The following is a 25,573-nucleotide window of genomic DNA, read 5'->3' on the forward strand; positions in this document are numbered from 1 at the left end:
CGCTCCGCACCTGACCCGGCGGGAAGCACCGCACCGCTCCGCATCTGCCTCGGCGGGGAGCACCGCTCTGCTCCGCACCTGCCTCCGTGGGGTCCCGTCCCCATCCCCTTCCTCCTGCGCCGGCCGCCCCGTGCAGGCCCTGAGGGGGCATCAGCTGCCCCTCTGATTTTAGGGCAGCTCCTTGGCTCCAAGGGCAAATCCCTCCGATAGCATGCGGAGCTTCACCGTCTGGGACTACGTGGTCTTTGCGGCCATGCTGCTGGTCTCGGCTGCCATCGGGGTCTACTACGCATTCGTGGGAGGGGGGCAGAAGACATCCAGCGACTTCCTCATGGGGGGCCGCAGCATGAGCGCCCTCCCTGTTGCACTCTCCCTCACCGCCAGCTTCATGTCAGCTGTCACCGTGCTGGGCACCCCTGCCGAGATCTACCGCTACGGTGCCATATTCTGCATCTTTGCCATCACTTACGCACTGGTAGTGCTGTGCAGTGCCGAGATCTTCCTGCCTGTCTTCTACAAGCTGGGTATTACCAGCACCTACGAGGTAAGGTAGAGTTGAAGAAGCCTTTCCACAGCTTTCAGGGAGCTGGGGGACGTTTCATGGCTGCTTTCTAGATGTGTCTGCAGTCCCTTCCCCAAATCACCCTGTGTACTGTGCTGCCCCGTATCTCCACACTCCCGAGAGTAGGCTGCAACCTGCTGCGTCCCCAGGTCTTTCCACACTGCCTCCGCAGAGAGGAGATGCTCAACCCTGCTGTCTTGGCTGAGGACCTGTGCACCATGCCAGGTTTGTTTCCTTACTCCAGATACTCAGTTCAGCAGATGGATTAATCCTCGTGCAATTTCAATGATAACATGTGGTTAATGATGTGTTATTAATATACCAAGAGCAGAGTGCAAAATCATCTGACATAGGAACTAGAGTTCTCACATCAGGCTCCCTCAGATAGGTTTCTAAACTAAGGTGCACCCACAACAGTTCCCCTCTGACTATACATATATCTGAGTATATATTTTTGCTGTTCCTAAAAATTCTGAGGAGACACTCTTTCCACCTGAGGCTGTTCACACTTGTGAATATCTTCTCTATCATGCCTATACAGGGAGGTCAGCAAGTGCTCTGTGTGAGAATTTTCTTACTTCCACCACAATATGGCTGAGCTGATCTTCAGCTCAGCATGTAAGTTAGAGCTATAGCTCCAGTGCAGAGATGTCTGGGGTGGTGGGATAATCACAGGTCAAGACTGACTGTTTTGGGGTGAGGAAGCATTTGGTCAGGATTTTCTTCTAATTTAGAAGGTCTGTGCAGCCTGTTTATCTTCCTGCACAGAACTAGTTCCTAGCTGCAGATTTGGAGAAAATTTGCTCTTTTCACAGAGGACATTGGGAAGGGGACATCAGTGCAGGTGAAAGTCCCTGGCTAGCTACTTTGGTCTTTAGCATTTTATTGCACTGAGCAGGGACATTCAGCATTGAAAGCTGAAAACAAGGTTTCTATTGGTAGCTTTAGATAAGAATTCACCAACAGAAATCTCTGGTGGCTTCCAGTGTGTTTTAAACTACTGATCTTCGGACTGTCAGTTATGATGATACTTAAAATAGGACTTTTTCAAATAGACTTCTAATTATGACTGGACACTTAGTGATAATCTTGGGGTCAGATCAGAGTAATACACCCATAAAAGATGTATCTTCTATTTGTGGACAGAGTTCAGAGATTAAACAACTTTTTGTGTCTGTCCAGGGGTTCAGCACTCCTTCCTTACATGGAAATGCTCACAGACCATGTTTTAAATGCTTAATTCATAACTGAGCACTTTGAGATACTGTGTCGATTGAACAGATTATCAGGAAAAGGAGATCCCTTTGGTACAACCACACAGCCTAGAGGGTTGTTAGGACAGATGATTGGAAGAAATCTGCCAAATAGCATGACAAACTCGTTCAGATGTTGTGCTGTCTCAGGCTAGATATAGAAGTGAGGGAGGGTTCCTGTTTTGCAGAATGCTAGATTTCCACTTACCAGTAGAATATGGTGAGCTGCTTTGGGCAGCGCAGAAGGGGAGGTTACCATGGGAGGAAACTGCTGACCATTGAAGACTTTCTGCCCTCTCTCACAGTAGTGCAGATAGATGCACAGAATACCAGAGTTTTCAAATCAACTAAGGCTTACAAATAGCCATCGTGTTTTCTTTTTCTCTCTGATTTCACAATGCAGGTGAGTTCTGTTGATTGCTGGTACATCATTGTGAAATTTTAGGTTACGCTGTGTGAAGTCAAGAGTTGGACTCAATGATCACCGCAGGTCTCTTGCAGTCAGGATATTCAATGATTCTGTGATAATTGCACGCAGGTCTTTTGCCAGGTCACAGGTCAAGGTCCTTGTCTACCAAGTGCCTTGAGGCAGCTGTGTAGCACCAGTTTCCATTTTGCAGACTTCATTGTATACTGACTAGCTTATGTCTGCTTCACTTGCTCATGTGTTATTACCCAGTGATGAGGTCTGTAAAGAAATAGCAAATCAAGTTGAAAGAGATACTAATGAAGGTGACTGTAGGAGTTTTGGCCATTCATGTAAATGTGAAAACAACACTATGCCCTTTCTGAATTGCTCATTGCTTCACTCTAGTCCTACCGATAGTGGCAAGTTTTGACATAAACGTGGTTTTTCTTCTCTTTTGCAGTATTTAGAGCTTCGATTTAATAAATACCTGCGCTTCTGTGGAACAGCCCTCTTCATTATACAAACGGCAAGTAAATCTCAAGCTGTCTGTGGTCCTTGTAGCCACCAGGATTCTTCAGCTGAGTGTAACTGGCTATTTTCTCTGGGTGGTTGTTGAGGTTACCACAGTGCGTGAGTGGCTGGGAGTGAGAGAAACAAAACTCTTTCTGCTCCAGAGCAATGAGGTAGGGAACAGATGCTGGGCTACCTGCCCACTGGGTCTCTGTGTGCGTTGTTGAGCACCCAGAACAGTCACTTGGCATCAGTGCCGTGCCAAGGTATGAGCAGCCCTTCACTGCAGGGTAGCAGGGTGAAGAGCAGCCCTTTGCATACCTGCTGGAAAAACTCACAGTTGGTTCGAAATGTAAACATGCCCAGTTATCTACAGTGGCAGTTTTCATCCTCTGGTGCATGGATTCTGGGAGTCTGACTAATTCTCAAGAGTCTGTGAAAGGTAAGAAAACAATCTGTCAGGAGCAGCCAGTTACTGCACAAGGGCTTGTACCACCACCACCACTGGAAAAAACTCTGTGTGTCTGCAAACTGAGAAGTAGCAAATTACTGCCTTGGGGAATGCTAAACTAAAATAGTTCCTGAAATTATTGTTGGTGCGGTTTGCTGTATCCAGCCCATTCAGCAAGTCAGTGTGAGACCACAGCTTGTAAATGTGCAGTGAGCACGTGCCAAATGCAGCAACCCAAAAATGTCTTCCTTTCACAGTTTTGAAGTGGACTTTTTTTGATAATTCAAAGCAAGAATGAATATACAATCAGAAAGCTTTTCAAATAACATGCTTGCTTTTTGCCCATTTGTGTATTTTTAAGACACACAAAGGGTTACAGGGCAATCCAACTTGCACCAATAAGACGGTGGTTGGGGCAGGGCTAATTACTTATTTGAACAGTGCTGCTTAGCTGGGATTTATAGATACATAAGCCCACAGGAAAAGTTGAGCGCTAGCATGTGTGAATCCTGACACTGTTTCACTAGCAATATGAAGATATCACAGTTGTGTAAATTGGAACAACTAAGGATAATCTTTCCTTGCAAACATCAGAAAAAGAATTCTATACAACTAAAATATATGCTCAAGGAAACTAGCTAAAGATCTGTAAATGTCTTTCTGTGCCAGGCACTAACAACTTCACCTGAATAATTTATAGAGAGGAAAAAACCTCCCCAAGATGTTAATGGTGTAATTTTAATTGTTCTGTGAATATTGTCATGTATTTAAAAGAAGAAATAAAAAGAATACATAGCAATACAACCTGAAAAACTACTGAAGTGAAAAGATTGTATTATCAGTCCAGTTTCTGATAATCCAAAGCTTCTGACACTTATTTCCTGTATAAGAGAAAGCCACTTTCTCATGCTGAATCCATGAATTAGCAGGCTTGGAGAGATAAGCGTTTGTCTGACAGACTATTAGATGGATAAGGAATTGGGTAGATGGTTGCATCTAAAGAGTTGCAGTCAACAGCCAAATGTCCTAATGGAAACCAGTAATTACTGGTGTTTTTCAAGGGTCTGTACTGGGACCAATACTATTTAATACCTTAATTAATGATATATGTATAGTGGGCTTGAGTTCACTCTCAGCAAGTTTGTGGATGACTTTAAGCTTAGTGATGCATCTGATTCACCAGAAAGAAGGGATGTCATCCAGAGGTACTTTTACAGATTTGAGAAGTGGTCCCATGTGAACCTCACAAAGTTCAACAAGGTCAAGTGTATGGTCCTTCACATGGGCCAGGGCAATCGCCAATATCAGTACAGACTGGGGGATGAACTGGTTGAGAGCAGCCCTGCAGAGAAGGACCAGATTGCCCAGAGAAGCTGTGATGCCCTGTGCCTGGATGTGTTTTATGTCAGATTGGACAGGGCTTTGAGCAACCTGTTGTAGTGGAAGGCGTCCCTACCTGCAGTAGGGGGGTTGGACTAGATGATCTTTAAAGCAACCTTCTCATCCAAACCATTCTGTGATTCATCAGAACACAATGACAGTCACTGTATGGATAGAAAGTCAGACATTGACTGGGCTTGACAAGAGTCAGTAGTTGGCTGTGATGTGATGCAGCTAGTTCTGAGAAGATATTTGCCAGGAACTGCTCAGGACTGACAGCTTTCTTGGCATACAAGCTATACATGAAAACCTAGAGTTGACTCCTGGCACTGATACAAACATGCCTGTATACACAGGCAGGGAGTAGTATACAGATAGGAATAACTATTTGTCCAATGGCCCCACCATACTTTCTGGGATGTGCTTGTAGCGGGTGTGCAGCGAGGGGCCAGGGCAATCTGGCCATGCGGGGTGAAGCAGACCCTCCACACTAATTTCCTCCCACAGTTGGATTACAGCTCATTCCAGTTACTTCTGGGCTCTCTGCTCAGCGTAACCTCTGGCCATGTGGCAGAGCTCTGCCATGGGGACTGGATTTGACCTGCTCAAAAGCTACAGTGAGTAATCAGTAGTTAGCCATTCTACCCTGTTTTGCCACCTCTGCCTAGGGCAGACTTCACACCTGTGGGAAGGGAAAAGGCTTGCTGAATGCTGGATGACATCTCATCTGATTCTGCTGCTTTTCTGTACTCAAGTCCTGCTCCTGCAAATCAGGGAGTCTGAAGAACTGAGCCTTGAAAAGCTGATGTAAGTCACCTTAGGACCTGACTATGACCCTTTGAATCACGATCACTGACCTTCACGGAAGTCATCTGCATATTGCAAGCTGTATTCTCTTGTACTATGTCACAGCTGAGCTTGCTCTAGTAGTAAAATGAAGTAATAACAGCAGTAAAAAAATCAAACAGGATTAAAAGATATACAAAAACAAATTACAGAGGATATCAGTGTATGAATCCCACTGTGCCCACAAAAAGTGGGTGGAGTAGCTCCTTGATTTGTCTATATATTTACAGTATTGGGTGAAAATACAAATCTGATAATTATGCATGGCTTCATCTTATGGCGACTAACTGATGCTATATTCTTTGTTTTTATTCACATGCATTATAGTTGCGTACTGAGAGGCATATTGATTCCAAGACTGAAAAAATAAATTGTATTAGATCCTTTGGCAAACAGTGTGTAAACCCCATCGACTTCCTTTTGCTCTTGTTTCTGCCATATGATGGCAACTTTAAAGCAGTAAGACAAGTTAATTATAAAAGCTAGGAGAAGCTGAAGAGGAATTTAGTATTTAAGAGTCCCTGGTGTTTATTTTAAGCACACAAGGCTATGAGACTTTAGTGCTGGTTAGTCGCAGGTATTCAACTTCTAACAATTGGAATTATTTCTCTACAGTTATGAGTTTAGGAAAATTAGACTGCATAAATGCTTGAAAAGAAATCATCCCAGAAAGTGATCACCTTTAAAGGAATTTACATTTATTTTGACCTTTCATCTTTTTTCCACTTTTAGACTTTATACACTGGTATTGTCATTTATGCTCCAGCTTTAGCACTAAATCAAGGTAAGATGAGCATAAAGCAACTGTTCTACTGTTATATTTTTTTCTGCATAGAGTACTGGTATGCTTTTTTTTGGTAACGCACACTTAAAAATATAGCTCAAGGCTTAGCTATGAAATCTTCTGAGATTTCTGTTGATCCTGATGGGAACTCAGAAGGCCTCCCATTTGTAATCCTAGTGCCTTAATCCCTACCTGTAAAGTATTACAGAGGAGGCTCGAAAGGAAACCCTGCTCTCAATTACTCTACCTCTCATGCAATATTCTTAGGTAATGGCTACATTCTGAAAAGTTAAGAAGGCTTATGTCAGCTTTGAAGGCAATGCAGAGACTAAACACACATTTAGTTCCCCTGGTTAAGTGCTCTACTTCAAGAGGAGAACGAGGCAACAGTTTTGTAAATATGGCTTTAGGCTGCCTGGAACTGTTTAATTCAGACTATCTTTTTTTTTTTTTTTTCCCCAGGAAAACCAAATCAACAGCAAAAAATCTTCAATTTAAGATGTTTGTTGTGATATTTACAAAATGAAATGTTTGAATTTTATACCTCAAAATGACTCTTTGCTTTGAAAATGAGCCATGTTTATTTTTAGAGGAGGGAAAAAAGCTTTTCTATAAAGCCAAATGAAACTTTTAATCTGACAGAATTAATTTGTCCACTTGGCAAGAAAAGGCGATAACAAAATGCAAATAAAAATGAATCATTTTGGCTAGAATGAAAATCATAATCGTTCTGTTCATTGGTTTTGTTGTTTGGTTTGAATTTTTTTGTTTGTTCATTGAACAAGAAGGAAGAAAACCCACGCTGTCTGCATTGGTCCCCTCTGTGTATAAGTCCCACAGGTTTTATGTCCTTGATGTTTATATTTGCCCTGCAAATACACACTGCACCAAGCTACGACCGAGCTGGCTCACAACTAGAAGCAATGTTTTTCATTAGTTCTGCTGTAGTGTTTCTCAATACTCTGAGCTATCTGCTGGGGAGCCCCCAAGCACCCTGCCTGGCAGCATGTGAGCCTAGCAAGCTGGGGCAGTGATGGCCTGCATGTCAGCCACAGCACAGTGTTGTCTGATGTAGACATACTATCATATTTCCCTAAAATAAAGAAGAATAAAAGAAAGGCTTTTAGTCTGAAACATTTATTCCAGACCTTGCTTGAACCACCTTCCCTCCATGGAGCATCTACATGCTTTTTACTTGCTTAAATCTCTGCCTAAGGACTCCGTGGGACACCAAGGTGCTTCAAGGAAGGACAAGTATTTTAAGCCTTCCTGAGCTGGGGCCTACAAACATGTTGGATGTGGTTTTTAGCAGCATTCACATTACAGACAAATAGTTTCCTAGATCCTGAAATATATCTACCTTAACAGTTTCCAATGTCTGTAACAACTGTTTCATTTTTAGAACTTGTTAGTTCAAATCCCCAGGTTTAGACATGCTATTCTTTTCATTGCCATTTTACCTCCTACTTTGGCATTTAACTTATTTCTTTTTTTTCCCAGCAACCAGATTGGGTGTGGAAAATTGATCTTCATTTTTTTGTCCCCAATGTTTCATTCACACTGGTGCCATTTTCCTCTTTTTCAGTCACTGGCTTCGACTTGTGGGGCGCAGTGGTGGCAACTGGCGTGGTCTGCACTTTCTACTGCACACTGGTACGTGGGCATTTTGGCTGAGAAAAATCTCTGTTTCTTTCACTATTCACATAAAATATGGAATTTATTGAAAAGTAGCCTAATAATGAGGCTACCTCATGGGAGTACATTTCACAGTGTAGATGTAGCCACAGGGACTTCTCTGAATGCAAAAAGTAGCCAGTATATGACTCAACCTTTTTCGGTTTTGATACATTCAAACTTCTGTTGTTGCAGAAAACAGCAGAAAGATAGAGTTCACTTCCTGCAAATCCTCCTAGGATTTTTTTTTTTTTTTCTAATATAGAAGGGGTTAGCTGTGTAATTTGTCAAGCACCTGCTTACTGTAACTATAATAGTCCTGTCTGTTACTGAGTAGAGCCACTGAAAATAGCAAGTGCCACATGAACAGATTGGTCTTTAGATTAGTGTTAATTGACCAAGTGTCTAGAAATCATTAAATGGAACCTCACTGACAAATTTATTTGTATATGTTGGATTAAATCATGTTTATTCACTCGAATGGTATGCCTTCTGCAGTTAGTGGTACTGTAAGTGTGTAAGGTGAGCGCTGTCTGCCAATTTGTCTTTTGATAAAAACTTCCAAATCAGGTTATGTGATAAAGGAAATACTGGATTAAATTACGTGTATGGCCAAAGTAAATTCTAGTGCACTTCAAAAAAGGACCAGAACAGGTGCCTGATTGCAGTAGGTTGCAATTCCTAAACACTCCAGTATAGAGCTATTTCCACTAAAGAAGAAGATGAAATGAATCTATCATGCATAATACAAATTGTAATGTTTCTCCTAGTTGAATATGGGTGCAAAGGAAGAGTGCTGCTGCCGTGTTGTACCTGATATGTGCTGTTCATCATGCAGGGTGGTCTGAAGGCAGTGGTGTGGACAGATGTTTTCCAGGTTGGAGTCATGGTAGCTGGATTTTCAGCTGTCATTATACGAGCTGTGGTGGTTCAGGAGGGAATTGGACGCATTGTAAACGACTCCTACTACGGAGGAAGATTAAACTTCTGGGAGTGAGTTTGTACTTGCAGATGATGTGCCTCTTTATTCCTACAAATAAACCCCATGTGACTAAGTGTGAAATTAAATTGCTACTGAAGGAGGAGGGGGGGAGAAATTGTGACCCAGTTTTTATATATTGTTAAACAAGCTCACCTAGTGTGAGGGATATTTTTTAGGTTTTACACCATGAAAAATCTTGTGAAGAGAAAAACTTTTTAACTTTGCCAAGTAGGTGTTTTAAGGATGCATTTTTGATTCCACTGAAAGTGAATGGTGAATAGAAGGCAATCGTATTTATACTTACAATTTGCAAACAGCTCATTTGTCCTTTTATCTACCAGTTCATGACATTAAGAATTCTTCAGTAGATAATTCACCTGTGGGTATTTTTTTCTCTTTGTGAATAGTCATTTTTTTCAATCTGTTTGTTAGGTTGATTTGCAGTGGTTATACTGTATTGCTTTTTCCCTCAGTTACAGAGCTCACAGATAGAAAAAGAAAAGAAATAAAAGCATGTAATAGGTGAAATAATATTACACTGTTCACCAAGATAATCATCATTTATTGCAATATTAAAGTATGATTTAAAAAAAAATAATGATTTGTGGCTATCTAAAGTCTATAATTCACTTAGAGCTAAACCAGCAGAATGTTTTACAGAGGCTCTATCCACAAAGGCTGGGCATGCAAACACACCTTTATATTGGTGTTAGACTGATGTCCCTTTAGATAAACAGGCATATTAGACTTCTTACTGAAGCATCATTTCATCACAACAGTCACAGACATCATACAGCTTTACTTAAGACTGTAGTTTATAGGTAATAAATTAGTTAAACTTCACCTTTGCACAGATTTCACTGGATGAGGATTTCAGCTCTGAGTTTTAAAATTTGCTTTTCATGATTTCACATAGAGTTGGAGTATCTGAATGTTCAAAATCTCTCTAAATTAAGAGAGTTTGTATTAGAACAAGTACAGGGATTTTTTTTTTTTTTTCTCCTAGGCATTAATATCTTCTCATAATGTGAAGATTTTTGTATTTTGAATTTGTTTTCTTTTTCCCTCTCATTGTAGCTTTGATCCCAATCCTTTGCGAAGGCATACCTTCTGGACAATTATTATAGGTGGGACTTTCACATGGACTGGCATATATGGAGTCAACCAGTCTCAAGTACAGAGATGCATTGCGTGCAAAAGCAGGTTCCATGCAAAATTGTAAGTCTGCCTACAGTAACAATGTCTGAATTTGTTAACGGAGATTTCTTTTTAAAGGAATGTTTTTTGGCTATATAAAGGGTAAGGGTGTAAATGGTAAGAATGTTTGCTTTCTGTTTTTCCTTTTGATTTATCTTCAGGCAGAAGACAAATTGGCAAAATAAATACTGATATTTAAATTATATATAATTGCTGTAACATTGAGCTTTGTGCCAGAATGTTTCACTGTATCAGTCAGTATTCCTGCATATGAATAGCTGCATTAAATTTATATGCAACCTAAAGATCAAATAATATAGTACATGTGCTGAAGCCACATCAAGACAGCATCTTGAATTGCTACTCTACTAAACCTGAATCATTATGTGAGAATTTTGCGTAAGTAAAGACTAAAAGATTTTTCCATACCAGTAAGTGTAGGCAAGAGCAAATGAAGAAATGTTTTAGTCAGCGATAAAGTTGCTGAGGAGCCACATATTTTGTTTTCATAATAATCATGACCTTTTTTTTTTCTTTTTGTTAGGATTTCACTATGGAAAAAGCAGAAGGCTTTTACTTTAAACATTTATTATCAGTTTTTACTCTAGAGTGGAGTATTATTTACTAAATCTGTAATCTTACCTTTTATGTAGTATCATTCCAGTAGTTCACAACTCAGGATTTAAGAATTATTAGTGAGCTCATAAAGTCCATTTATAGGAGAACTATATAAATGCACATCATGACTATAGTCCCTATGAGTTCTGTAATACAGTGACATACAAAGAAGGAGTTTATGAAGGCTTTCCCTTCATGAAGTTAGCATAATACCTACAAAATCAAATACCTACAAATCAAATACCTACAGTTTAGAACTGAAATATTTTGGTTATGTCAATAAAGAAAATCTACTTTTCAGGCACTTGGGCTGCAGATGGAAATGAGCTGATACTCATTACCAGCCACATCTCCAGCACACCACATGGCTTCTCCACAATCTCTGGCATATGGCTGAGTTCCATGTTCCTGGCACTGCAGAGGCAGGAGGTGCATCCCACATCTGTAGTGATGCATACATTGCGCCAGATTTGTGTGCCAGTGCAACTGCTCTTCCTGAGCACCTGCTCCCCTTAGGGCTGTGCTCCTTTTCTACACTCTCCCTACCCTCTTTTGTAAGGAGGGACACCTCCAGGGTTTCACAGAAACAGACTGGGGCCAAGAGGAATCTGGCACCATGGCAGCTTTTGGGCAGATTTTCTGAGCTGTTGTAGCAGCTTTGACCAGGGCTGAAGGCTGACTCTGGAATGGTTTGGATGGATTTATAGCTCATGCAATTTTAGTGCTGGCATAGCCTTAGTCAGTAGAGTCCTTTTCTGCTAGTGTGGGTGGCTGGATTTCATGGCATCTTGCTCATGCAGGTTATTTCTCCTGCATGGAGAAATCATTTTGTATAATGATTGCAGCTTATCACAATTATAAACACTGTTATTCTCTGGTAACTATTCAGTTCATTTGCAAATATAATTAGACACATCTGCAAGTCATTCATGGCTTGCACCTCTTATTGCCATTTAACCTGTATATAGAAGTGTAAAATGTCATCAGGTCAAAGTAATAGCGTTTTGTACCCCCATGGCATTTACTGTAGGATTTTAGAAGAGACAGCACAATGATAAATCAGAGCTGAGAAAACAATTCATTCATAGATTCCAGCTTGTAGTTTTTGGGAAGGCATTTAAGAGTGGCACAAGAACAGGAATTTTCTCAGGCTTTGGGAAAGCATTCCACACCATTCAAGAAACACATCAGGAGGAAGGAGCACACGCTGTCATCCTCAAACAGTAACTACGCAAATTGAACATAATGCTCATACTTGAATAACAGGCTCCCAGAGCAGGAGAGCTATACTTTCAGAAAAATACAGGCTGCTAACACTTTCAAGGTCAATCTCTGCCACGTGTAAGTGCTAAAATCTTATAGCCAGCCTGAAACAAACAACTGAAAATAAGCCTTGCGCAGTCACAGTGCCTACTTCACCCAAACTCCACCCCATATTACACACCCAGGATTAATGGAAACACCTCCATCCAATAGTGCTACAAGTATTATATTCCATTGTTTAGTCATAGGGTGTAGCATGAGCTGGGATTTAAATCACTGGAAAAAACCAGCTTTCTTTTCACTGTCAAACGCTGATCCAATTTAAAAACAAGAATTGCCGGATTCAGACTATTTCTTTTGCTTCCGTGTGTTTCTCTTGACTCTCTAATCTTTCTTTACTAAAGGATCTAGGCTAATACTGCTATTACATCTGTTCAAAAGAGTTGAATTGATTTAACTCATTGGTTAAATTTTGTGCTAAATCAGCTTCTGAGTGCCTTATAGGTAGATTATGCTAATACAGGAACAGCTTCAGCTAAATGGATGCAAGACATCCAACCAATATGTAAGCATCTATAAGAAGAGAACTACTTCATTTTTACTAAATTAATCTAGAGAGAAATTTAAAGTGCTGCTGGTTCTGTGTTTAGACCCTCCCTACAAAGTATAAATACAGTTTCCTCTACTATGTGTAAATCAGCTTTTATTTATATGGGTCTTTTTTAAGAGCTTACATTGTTCTCGTGAATAATTGTTCTGTAGTATAAAACTGATAGTTCAATTAGCTAGTCTATATTATGCCCTTCTGAAAACATCCCTTTCAGTTCCTAACAAGATCTATAAAGTTAGGTTTACTTCTTTATTCATCCTGCTCTACAAGTCCAAAGGCTGGTGCCCCATATGCCCCTTACCTTCTTGGCAACTTAAGGCCCCAAAAGGCCTCCTGAAGCATTTAAAGCATGGATATATTTGCTCAGAAACCAAAGGTCTTCCCAGTGGAGGTCTTAGCAGTTGGCACAGGTCCAGAGTATGTGATCTGTCAGGCAGTTAAATCACTATCTGTGGATGGTACACAGATAACCAGGAGGCAACTGCTGGAAAGGAACGTTGTTTTTCAAGGCCAAGCTCCCCATGGGTGTGTTTGCTTGACCTGATCACCCTAGGTGAGAAGAACTTTGTGACTCAGGGATCATCAAAAGCTGAAAAACATTTGAGAAGATCAGAAAGTTAGATGGAAGGGGAAAGTCCTCACAGGGTGAGGAGAACAATTTGTTTTTCACTCCCAATTGAGGCTGCCTGTTTTGTGTGGCAAAGGTAGCATTAATGACTGATGAAAACCCATTTCTGCTCTCAGCATTAAGTTGAAGCTCGCGTCAGGAGGTGAGAAGGCGATGGGGTTACTGGACCTGCTTTCTGAAGTGGCAGATCTCAGGTTCCAGTGCCTTGTTGCAGCCTCTCACAGAGACTGGCTCAGAAGGAAATGAGGGATTGGGTGTTTGACAAGGGCAACTATGTAAGTGTGGCACTGCAGTACAGAGGTAGATGAGTGTTGGTGCTGACTGAAAGGTACTTGCACTTTGATCTGGGGCACCCCACCTTACAAATCTATCTGGGTTTGTCTTTACCAAGGTGTGAGGCAAGCGCAGGAGAGTGTCTTGTTGCCAGTTGCCTGCAACATAAACCTCACCCACATGATGAAACATGGGCATTTCCATATGGCTCCCCTCATCTCCAGAGCAGACTTTGCCAGGGGACAGGCACTTAGACTATACCACCACCATCAGAAGTGCAATTTGTATATTTAAAAACGTGATCTCGCACTGGGTGAGATGCTGGGAGGTGCATAGTGACTCCCTTTCTGGTGGGCCCCCACCATAACCAGGAAGCCTCCTCTGTGCTGGTGTGGGCATTTGCTTACTTGGCCCCAGCAGGTTCTTGCAGGACATCGAGCTCTAATACTGTGTTTCCATGTGTGTTGGTGCAGGTCCCTCTATATCAACCTGGTAGGCCTCTGGGTGATACTGGCCTGCTCAGTGCTGTGTGGCCTTGCCCTCTACTCCATCTACAAGGACTGTGACCCATGGACATCAAAGCAGGTTACAGAAGTTGACCAGGTAGGGCCTCATGTTTCAGGGGAAGGTAGTGAAGGGTATCCTTCCTCTGCTGCCATAATAACCAGATGGGGGTATGTTCAAGAGTCTCGGGGGTGGGAATAATGGCATGCCTGAGTCCTGTATTAGTTGACTCTGTAACACTGAGGGGCTAAGCTGATACCATGACTGCAGGGAATATCCTGGAGAAAGCAGCAGACCTATCCTTGGCACTGCTCACTGTCCCCAGCAATCCCAGAGCTTAGGCCTCTCAGCGCTAGGTAAGGAGGGCTGTGGGGAGAGCAGTGGTGTGGAGAGTGCTCATTTCACCTGCCTCTGCAGGTATTTGGGATTTTCACCCAAAATGGTGAAATTTTGGGTGAAATCCAAATCCACTCACATTTTCACCAGAAAAAAAACACCTCAGAGAGAAGTGAGGGGAAGAGGCTGCTGCCAGGGATGGCTGAAACACCAGTGCCTGTATGAGTGATTGTGGGCCCTAGCATGCTGCTTTGTATCATCTCACCTAAGCTGCTCTGCGCTAAGGGAGGTGAAAGCTTTTTCAGTTTCAGAACATACTCATACCTGAAGCACGTACCTGAAAGAAGGTTACCAGGAGGTAGTTCTTCGCTGGTGATGGTGCATCCTTCCTTCCTTCGGCACAGAGCCGGGCAATCAAACCACATAGTACCAAGCTGTGGAGAAACCACCTTGTAACTGATGGTGACCTCTCCCTAAATAGGCACTGAGTAGCAGACTTACCTGAGTAATAAGAGCCCCAGGATCCTGTAGACTGACCAGAGTCCGGGCCCAAGGAAATCATACAAGTCTATTTTTTGGTATTTTTATGCCCTGGAATAATCATAGGCTCTGGATAACACCCCATGAACAATAATGTAAAGCCAGAACACAATCCTGAAGCAGGACCACCCGATTTTGAAGGGTAGAATAACACGAGATACAGAAAGCTGAGGTGGAAACCCAAAGGAAATGAAGTTGTTGCTGTTAGTTGAGTTCTTTTGGTGGAAAGTGGGAGCAAGATACTAAAAAGACCAACTTGTCTGTGAAAAAAATGATTCACAGGAAGAAAATCTTAAGATTCCTGTCTTTCTAGCACTCAGACCTTGCAAAGGTCAACAAGTGAGACATGGTTTCCAATAAGGAAATTGTTCTCACCCTGAGGTTATTGGACTATATCTAAAAAACCTTTTGTGAAGTCAACAGCAGACATAAACATCTGCTATGGCATCCAAGCCCAACAGAGTGGCTTACGATAGAGAATACCTGCTGCCTAGTGTTAGCTTCCTGTACCATCCTTACTGGAAACTGAGCCTGACAGCACAGCTATATGCTCATCTCTGCTAAGTGCTCTAAACAGACTTTGCTGTATCCTGAGCGGATGTTTTAGGATTGGTTTTCTCTATAGAAACCCGAAAAATAGTGTGAGATAGGACATTAACAGTTAGAATAGCTGGGCAGGATGTGATTGAGAATTCTGTAACAAAAACAATACAGTGACAAAAAGAAATATTAGGGCAAGATAACAGTATTTGTTGTTCTGAATTTTTCAGCTAATGCCATACCTAGTGCTGGATATTCTCCATGATTTTCCAGGAGTGCCAGGGCTTTTTGTGGCTAGTGCCTACAGTGGGACATTAAGGTAATTTAATAATTTGGAACCTGTTGTCTTGTTTTTTTTTTCTTTTTTTTTGTTAGAGTTAATGTTGCATTTATACTAAAACTTTTGCACTTCATTTCTTTTTCTAAGTTTTGTTCTTTAGAAAAAAAGTAAGATCTTTCATGATGAAGCTTAAATATACATATTTTCCAACAGTGGCACTCTGAGGTCCTAGTACTCAAAGCAGTTTGGAGTTCCCTATTAAAAATATGAGGAAACAGCTAGCCACACACAATGTATGATACTAAGAAATCCTCCTCTGTGTGTTTTTAAAGCCCCTCTGCTTTATTATTAATGAGTGATTACACAAAATAGTTACAGCTGGGGGAATTTCCTATTGCTCACCTTTAATTTTGCAGTTTCACACCAGCGTAACATTAAAGCCATCTCCCTTTCCTCACACCTGATCTTTAGAGTCTAGTTTAAAAAATTGTTCCTGGACTATCAATTGTCTTGGATGAACTCCATGAAAATAATAATCACTGTTATATTTTTACTGAAAGAGAGAAATCGGTTTCCTTCTATCCAATAGTGGGGAGTGTTTTGTTCAGTTTTCCCAAGAAGCATCTCTTAGGACCTCTCTCAAGGAAAGCTCTGAACAATAGAAAGCAGATAAAAATGGGGAAACTTAAGAATGTGACACCAGAATATTTTGTTCTGGGTACTTGTACCTACACAAACAGAGGGAACAGCCAGAATATTTGTTTTCATGTGCTGAAGAAAAGCTGGTGGCTTGACAGAGTAAGGTACACACAGAAGCAAGATCACCTGAGTGGCTTTGTGCTTTTGGAGCACTGGTTTTTCTGACCCCACAGGGAGCCTGGAATAGTTCAGTTGCTTAATTCTTAGATTACTCTAATTAGAGTATCTGAATCCTCCTCTAAGGGTGCATTCAAAGTAATCAGTGACCTGCACGTAGGAATTTTACCCACCCAGATACCTACTGTGTAGATGATTTGTTAAGGTATCACATATACCAGTAGTATTTACAGCTTAGCCACATGTAATAGATATTCTCACGACCTCTCCAGGTCCACCTTTTCATCAAGATTTGCTTTGTCTTCACTAGCAGCTATTATTTTAAACAATTTTTGTATGCTATTAGCTTAATCACCTGGAAGAATAAATTGTTTCAGCCAGTACAGCCGTTACATTAGTTTTCTGACACTGTTCTAGGCAGTGGCAGTTTCTCTCTGCTGTACTAATACATCTGTTATCTAGGATTTCAGCTTCTAAGATAAAATCTGTATAAATCTTGCCTTCTGTAGTACAGTGTCCTCCAGCATCAATGCTTTGGCTGCTGTGACTGTCGAAGACCTCATTAAGCCATACTTCAGATCCCTCTCTGAAAAGAAGCTGTCGTGGATTTCCATGGGGATGAGTATGTCTGGAAAATATCTTTTCACTTTTGATTTACAAATTGAGGGCTTGATTCAGATCTTGCTATCAGCAGTGTAAGTCAAGAATAAGTTCATTCATACCAATATGACTACACTGATGCAATATTTTGGGGATATGAAATCAGCTGCATAGTTTTACACAGAGTGGGGGACAAACTATTTGAAGTGAGCATAAGGAAAAAGAAAGCCGATGATTTTGATCTTTAAGTGGGAAAGATGCACTACATCTGAATTCAATACTGATTTGCAATACTACAAACCCAAAACCTGTTATTTTTCTTTCATCTGACAAAAATTAGAAGTGTGGGAAAAAATTTTGTAACAAACGTTTGGGACTGAGTGATACATGAGCATTGTGTCCCAATAACATTCCAGAGAACAAGCAACTTCACATCTTCTCTGATATCCTCTCCACCTGTTTAGCTCCTCCATTTCATGTAGCTCAAAGAGGAGGGTCAGAACTAGGCTGAGCAGATGGTTTAAATCTCTGAAGTGCAATAGCTGTCTCTCTAGTTGTACTGCCCTGTGAGAAGCGGCAGGTGTAGCCCAAGACAGTATTTGCAGTAAGTGTGGAAAAATCAGTGCCAACATGGTGTTGTGGCACATACCAGCGAGCACAGCAGACTGATGGCATGTCACAAGTATGATATTTCCACCTGAGAGCAGTTTCATAAGCATTATCCCAAACAATGTTTACACCAAGATTGTTGTTGGTCTTATCATGAGTTGCCTGACATGCCACATTAAACAGTGAGATTAACCTGTTGCTTGTGCAGTAAAACTCCAGAGGGGTGGAGGTGGAAAAAATAAATAAGCCAGTGTTATGGTTCTTGGGAGCAGATGCTACATTCTGGTGACCTGGGATGTTCTTTGTCACAGTGCCAGCTCCCAGTAATCTGCCAGCATTTACTTTCTTGCTCCAAAGACTTTAGACTGAGAAGCAGAAATCATTCCCTCAAAATAAGGGCTTTGACAAGGGAGATTAGCTGAGAAATATGAACAGTACACGTGGCGTTGCCACTATGGCTAATCTGCATAGCTGCCATTTAGTAATCGCTCTTTAGTAATATATGGGAAGAGAATTGTGTCAAGTTTGAATGAACTCAGTGTAAACAGAAACCTGATCTTTTGTCCAACTCAGGCTCTCTTAATAAAAACCCAGATGTTAGCAGGTTTTATTTTGGAGATGTCAGGGCCATGCTAGGTTAGATGGAAACATTTCCATTAGTGATTTTCAAAATCTGGCAGATTTACGCACCATTCTGTCTTTTCCACACAGGCCTGTTTTATGGTGGAGTCTGCATTGCTATGGCTGCAGTGGCATCTCTCCTGGGAGCCTTGTTGCAGGTAGGTGTCAGGTTTTTTTCATGCCCATGTTGGCTCACTCAGAATAAATTATGTAAGCAAATAATTGCTGGATACCATTATGAAATTAGTTTTTATTCTCTGTTGGGTACTGACCTCAAACAGCCCGTGGCTCAGCCTCTGCTTTAAGCACCCATGTAACTATACCAAATCCTGCCAGCTGAGTACACCCCAGTTAAAATCATACTTTCCTTCTCAACATCCTCCCTTCTTGCCATGTTGGGGTTTTAACTTTCTTACACAGCACCTGATAGCAGACTTTCTTCCTTCCTCAGGCAGCACTCAGCATTTTTGGCATGGTTGGTGGACCTCTTTTAGGACTGTTTGCCTTGGGAATCCTCTGCTCCTTTGCAAATGGAATTGTAAGTAGAAATTTAAAGCCCTGTTCCTCCAAAAATGTTGATAATTTGAGGCACCTCCTTCTGCCTTCCCCCAGCTTCCCCCCCAATAATTTTATGTTGGGTAACAAGGGGGATGTCCTCACGTAAAAAGTCTAAATCATTTCCCCTTGTTCCCTTTCCTCCTATATACTGTGCAGCCCAGAGCTGTCCTTTAATTGAAAAGGCATAGTGGAAATATAAAGAGAGGTATGCTCGGGAGCTGTGAGTAAACAGTGTTATTTCCCAAAAGGGGAATCAAGTAAACTCCCCAGCTCTACCCAGCTGTATATTTCATTTTTGCTAAGGAGCCTACAGTTTAGATTATCTTGTTTCTTACTGTTTAGGTTATCTTACTGTTTCTTTCCCATCTAGGTGTAGGCTTTTTCAAATATCCTTTTGCTTTTCATGTGAAGTTTTATTATCTGTTTTGCAGGGTGCATTTGTGGGTCTTGTCAGTGGCTTTGCTATTTCACTTTGGGTTGGAATTGGATCTCAGATTTATCCTCCACTCCCAGAGAGGACCAAGCCTCTATCTCTCTCAACTATAGGCTGTAATATATCCTCAGGAAATTTGACGGCAACAGAAAACCCATTAACAACAATCTTCTACACACCAAGTGCAGAGAGGTATACAATTTCATCATGTGCAATCCACAAAGCTTGTATTTGTTTCAAAGTAATGCAAACATCTGCTTAGGGTATGGGTTACTATCCCTCCCCTGGTTTACCTGTGAGGCTGCTTAAGGTGAAACATATTTTTCCCTGTCAGAGTTTGTGTGAGTTATCCCAGAACAGAAGTGAAAGTGAATCATCCTATTAATATTTAAAGTTTCAGTTCAATATTTGAGTCTAAAGGCTCGGATATGCCTTACTGGGAAGCAGAGTGTTAAAGAAAGCATAACATTTATAGTTATTGGCTTAACTTCCACAGTCTGTCTTATGAATTAAAGTAGTAGGCAGTTAAAGGGCAATTTGCCAGTTGAACAGCTCCACCTACAACAGCTTGCCTGTGCAGAAATAGGTTTATTCAGGAAATTCAGAAGAGGACATAATCTGTGTAAGGGACAAAATGTGAGGGATTTGCTCACCTCTGCAATTACCATATATCTTACTTTGGACAATCACAGTTAAGTGTAACCATTGTGAATGACAATATAGGTAACAGCAGGAACAGAAAGAAGCTGAACAAACACATTTCTAGGGATTACCAATCCTTATACCTTCGAGCACTGTTTAATCAACAGATACCCTGCTACACACATGGATGACCAATATCCAGTGTCATAGACTATACCTCTCACATGAGGCCTCCAGCATTGCTTATGGCTGGGAAGCAACAGTTGCAAGAGTACGTTGTCAGGGAGAACAAAATAAGGTGTAACCTGAAGTGTGACAGTTGCCCTATTGTTTCTGGCTGTTTAGAGCTGCACAGTGGCTGATTTCCTACTGTTTTTGTCTTCTATTTTTTTCTGCCCCCTCCTTTAAATAACATCTCCCATTATAAAGAAGTTATCCTTTCCTCTGGATAGCTGGAGTGCTCAGCTCTGCACTAGGTTCCTAGTAGAGACAGGCTCTCTACTGTTTTACCTGCTCTATCCCATGCATTGCCTTGCTGTACTGACCTGTCTCCTCCCATACCAAGGAATTTGTCCTACAAATTTCAGAACAAACTTTCAGTGTGCATTTTATTGTACGGAGGTAGCTCAAGACTACCAGGTCACTTGGTTCAGAAGTAACTCTGTATTTATATGCTGTCTGGAAACTGAAAACGTCTTCGGGTTGCTTGAAATAGGAAAGCAGATTTACTCTTTTTCTGCTCTTTTTCAGGCCTGCCCTGGCAGACAACTGGTATTCCTTGTCTTATCTCTACTTCAGCACATTTGGGACACTTATCACAGTAGCTGTGGGAATAATTATCAGCCTCCTAACAGGTACTAGTTCCAGAGCTTTGACTGAATGTATCTTAGGTTGCTTGCAAACTAAGATGAGCTGTTATTCCCACAGGAACTGCTGGTGACCCTATTGCAAACACTGTGTAAAGGTTACCACCCTAAATCTCATTTCCTACTGCAGCCCTTCTGCATCCCACTCTCGGTCTCTGCTCATAGCAAAAAATTGCTTCAAATTTCTAAGGAGAAAGAAGATTCAGCAGTTTTTTAACCTGAGGGAAATAGATAAATAAATAAGACATCTCCTCCCCATTTTATTAGATGGCAGTAGGGGCTGGAGGCTTAAGGGTTGTCTCTGAACATGGCAAGAACCCCAAGGAAGGAGGTACACCCAGGCTTCTAGAGGACAAAAGCAGTTTTACTTCAAGTGAGTTCAGACCACTCAAGGGTTTTTGTCTGCACCTGCACAGTGAATGCTTTTCACCACATTCACATACTTAAGCGCTGCAGATCCTGTCCGTGGTTACATTAGCTTCTTTCTCAGTTTCCCTGTACCATTTGTGCAAGGGACAAAAAGCAGCATGCCACAGGTAGGAACTTTAGTTCCAGCCTATGGCCTCACTACTTTTACATCTAGGTAAGATGCAAAGCACACCTGTCACCCACCACATGCATGGCAGAAATAACACAGAAGCAGCAACTTTCACAGTTTTCCCCATTATGCCCAGTCAGGTTCCTATGACAGCCCATTGCTATAGTGACACTTGTAGACAAATTTTTCTTCTTACCAGGTTGGGAGTCAGTTTATCCCCAGGCCATGAAACCAACCATGAAAACTGGACAATTCAGTAAAGCCAGATGAAAAATCATCAGCCCAATAAACAAAAAATCCAATAAAACTAACTTAATGTTCTTACTAAACCCAAAACACTTAACTACACTATCTCCCCACTTTTTGTGGCACAAAATCCCATGTAATCTCATGTGGCAACCATCAGAGCTAATTCCTGGCACCTGCATCTTCTTCCTTTCCCATACACATTCCCCCACAAGAATAAGTTAATCTTCCATGCCTTAAAAATGATCAAATGTCCCTTTGAACCTCATCAACTCTACCTTGGAGCTGCCTTAAGTAACTTACTATAAAAATTGCTGGTGACTTTGGAGATAGGAGACTTGCTGATAGCGAGCTGAGAAGTGGGGCTCAAGCTCCCTTGAGCCTTGGTCTACATCTCCTGGGCAGAGTGGTCCCAGATATCATTGTACGAGATTCATCCTCTTCTGATGATTGTTTCAGTTTTTTACACAGTAAGAAATCTGATGAAGATCTAGGAAACTCTGGGAAATGGCTAAGGCATTTCAAATAGACCTTGAAGGATCATTTTTATATTTTCAGAGGTGCAGGATATATATCATTGTAAAGAAACAATCCCTAAGGCCTGTGGCTGCTTGATAGCTTTTGCTATATGACTTTGCACTGCTCATTTGGCCTGGTGCCCATGGCTGGGCTCTGACATATCATTTGCATGTGGAACCTTGGCTGATTAAAACCTGCCTATTTTGCAGGAGGACTTAAGCAGAACACAGATCGTAAATTCCTGCTGACCAAGGAAGATTTCCTGTCCAACTTCTCATGGTCTAAATCTGAGACAGTAAGTGTAATTATGTATCTCTGATTTAAATCTATCTTTCCTCCTGGGAACAAAGGCCTCTTGGCTTATTTTTTTCCCATAAGGATGAATAGCACCTGATGCTGCCTGACATGACTGTCTGCTTTCAGGCAGTAGCAGAGCACAAGGTGGTAGAGGTAAAGCATAGGCAGGGAAGCTATGTTTGGCCACAGCTTGACTTCAGTGAACAATAGAGCAGAAGCTGAGACAAGGGACAGTTGTTCTCCAGGTTTCTGCCAAAATACTCCCTCACTAGTCTCTTGGAAGCTGACCCAAGGCACACTTTAGGCTCAGCAAAGCTTCCTTTGTTTGTAAACGTGTTCTCTAAAATCTGGATTCTTTTTCCAACTTTCGCTACTGTTTAAGAGAAAACATTTCTAGTCAGCATATCTGTTTCCTAGCTCCCTCCCTAAGATATAAGAAAAGGAGAGACATTATTAGGTAATAACAAGCCTTCAAAGAGAAAATGTAGGGGAAATTTGTTAATATCATCAGGAGGCTGAAACTCAGCTTTGTTCAGTGCTTTTCAAGTGCTGCAGTACAGTCAATGATCTTGTCTTTGAGATGGTTCAGTTTGCAAAATGTTTTTCTTCCATGATGACAACTCCTTTTAGGATGATCTCGTGTATTTCAGCTTCTGGATATGAACACGAGGGAGAGAAAGAGATTTTTACAGTGCTATTGTAATGCTGTTTGCCCATGTCAGGACTAGAGACCAGCTATCCAGTTATTGTCACTCACTGCTTTCAATGGGCCAAAATCTGTTTTCACTATCTGGGAATTTAAACCCTGAAATCTTTTGAAAAACAAAAAAAAAAACCAACCCCCCACCCCCCCCCAGACAAGCAAAAACCAAAACACCACCACCAAGCCAGCCAACCAACCAAAACTAAACCAAAATAAATCCACCCACATGGAAACTAATGCCCACAGCCATACTATTTTATGCCTGGATTCAGAAACAAGTGTCTGCATGGTCCTACAGCTAGGAGCTAACGGTTGGCACCACAAATAATGCAGAAAGTTGGTGAGAAAAAATAAAAATCAGGTGGAATTGAGCAACTTCCTGCACATAAAAAGTTCAACATCTCATTATGTTTAATAGAGATGAAACATGAAAGCAATGGAGCATGTTAATCTGCTCTTCATGTCAAAGATGGGGCAAGGACCAGGGAATGGGAGTCGATAGCTCAAGGATCTGGTGGTGACAGGTCTCTAGACATGAAAACAGCAATTAGAACTTTGCACAACCAAAACCACTTTAGACAATTTTCAGGACAAGAACTTCTTACGTGATGAGAACATTTCATGCAACTAGTACCTTATGCAATAAGAAACTTTCCATGCCCCTAGAAAAATACCAGCTACTCCAATGAATAACTATTTATGCTCTGTCAGCAATCAACATGTACTTCCCTGCAAGTCATCCTGTATGTCAGGCCTGACTGTGCTTGCATGCAGGTCAAAGAGAGGAAGACTGTTTCTTCTACTTCACAGCATGGCTTTTGTCTTTTGTTTTTTAGCCAGAGAAAGTGGAAGTGTTGAACTGGAAACCATTTACCATGGCAGCTGAAGGAACTGACAACCCTGCTTTCAGCCACATTGAAATGGACGTTGCAAGCAATAAGAGCAAAGTCAATGTCCTTCATATATGACATGGGGCCATATCAGCCCACGAGGACAGTTTTGTTCATATAAGGCACTATTGACAGTCCTGTGCCGGGTCAGTTACCAGCCCTGCAGGGGTAATGGGCAGCCGTCTGCTGAGCTTTGTTCCACTGTCACCCCTGCCTGACCTTGATGTTAGTCAAGAAAGGAATCAGCTCTGTCTTGCACATCCTCACCCTCTCTTTCTCACTCTGGGTCTTGATGACAGGGCTTAAGGCAATGTTTATATGTGAAGTATTTACCTGATATTCTTGAGTTTCCTGGAAAATATCTGCATTTGATCTCAGTTCACTCTCAGAGTAAATTTTTTATTTGGTAAGCACATTGTTCCTCCAGACATAGCTGGTTTTCTGGTTTCTTTTTTTTTTTTTTTGTCTTTTTTCATTTAAGACATTGCAAGTATGAAGACATTAGGGCTGCGGGACCTTAACAGGTTGCAAAAAACAGTGGGACTTTTCTTAATACAGGAGGTGCATATAATGCCATCTGATTAATTTGTGGAACTGAGAGTGTATTTATTTTGCTGGTTTTTTTGTATATGTTTGTTTTTATTAAGCTATTTCTTCCCTGGTTTCTAGCATCTCCTCGTCTGTGCTCACTGCTGGAAGCTACTAGAGTGTCTCTGGTGATGGGTAGTGGCAAAACTCAGTAACATACTTCCTTTCATTCCCCATCTCCCTCATCTGCCCTGTCTTACCTTTACAGAGCTGGTTCTCATGCAGGAAAAGAGCTATTTGGGCTTTTTATTCAGTGCCATACATCAGAACCACAGTAGTCTTCCACTTCTTGCTCAGCATTCTGGCCTAGTGCTGGTCTTGCACTGGGCTGGGCATACTGCAGCAGAGATGTTAATGCAAGAACAGGGCCCTCTTTGCTCTACAGGACAAGAGGGAAGACTACATCTGCAGTTATCACTGCTGTTATCTGTGGAGCTGTGAGCTGAAACTTCATGTAGCCATTTGTATTCATGCAGTCCCTGTTGTCTCTCTGAGGATTCACGTTCAAGTTTGGCCCAGATCAGGCTACAGTACATTGTGTGTTTTGGCAGGCAGAGTCCACTGTGCAATCCCCCAGGACAGGGAAGGTATTGCAGAGGATGTCATTTGGTGAAGGCCTCTCCAGGGCTGCAAGGCATGGGATGACTTATCCTCTGGCTAGGCTGCCAAGAGAAGCTGAACAGCACATCCACTCTGGACCATGGTACTGGTGGTTTTGGAGAGTGAAAACCCCTAGTTGCTTCACACCCCCCACGTGCTTTCTGGTAAGGCAGTGAACAGATGCTGACACACTGTGGTGTTTTTCTACTGCAGACTTTTTGCTGTGGCTATACATGGGAGTTTAAAACTCTTCTACAGCAGTATCAAGTTAGGAAATAAAAGCTGTTGCAGTAAAGTTAAGCTCTGAAGCTTATAAAGCAGTCATGCTTAGAACAAATGAAAAACTGACTGCATCTCTTAAATGCTTTCTAAAAGTTATGCTGCGTTTGGGCCAGGTGCTGAGCTGC

At 41.6% G+C, this 25,573-nt stretch overlaps 1 protein-coding gene across 1 annotated transcript; it reads left to right on the forward strand.

Moving 5' to 3' along the window:
- Positions 1 to 211: 211 nt before the first annotated feature.
- SLC5A8 (solute carrier family 5 member 8) lies at positions 212 to 24,995 on the forward strand (the record flags this gene model as incomplete). Its single annotated transcript, XM_080634366.1, has 15 exons — positions 212 to 544; positions 2,685 to 2,750; positions 6,144 to 6,195; positions 7,781 to 7,848; positions 8,708 to 8,862; positions 9,929 to 10,069; positions 13,914 to 14,043; positions 15,591 to 15,679; positions 16,966 to 17,078; positions 18,377 to 18,444; positions 18,738 to 18,824; positions 19,276 to 19,469; positions 20,670 to 20,773; positions 22,298 to 22,383; positions 23,925 to 24,995. The coding sequence occupies 15 exons, from the start codon at positions 212 to 214 to the stop codon at positions 24,054 to 24,056; spliced, it is 1,818 nt and encodes a 605-aa protein (XP_080490492.1). The 3' UTR covers positions 24,057 to 24,995.
- Between the last annotated feature and the right edge of the window lie 578 nt (positions 24,996 to 25,573).

This window comes from Psittacula echo (assembly GCF_963264785.1).
Source record: "Psittacula echo genome assembly, chromosome: 1".
NCBI lineage: Eukaryota > Metazoa > Chordata > Aves > Psittaciformes > Psittacidae > Psittacula > Psittacula echo.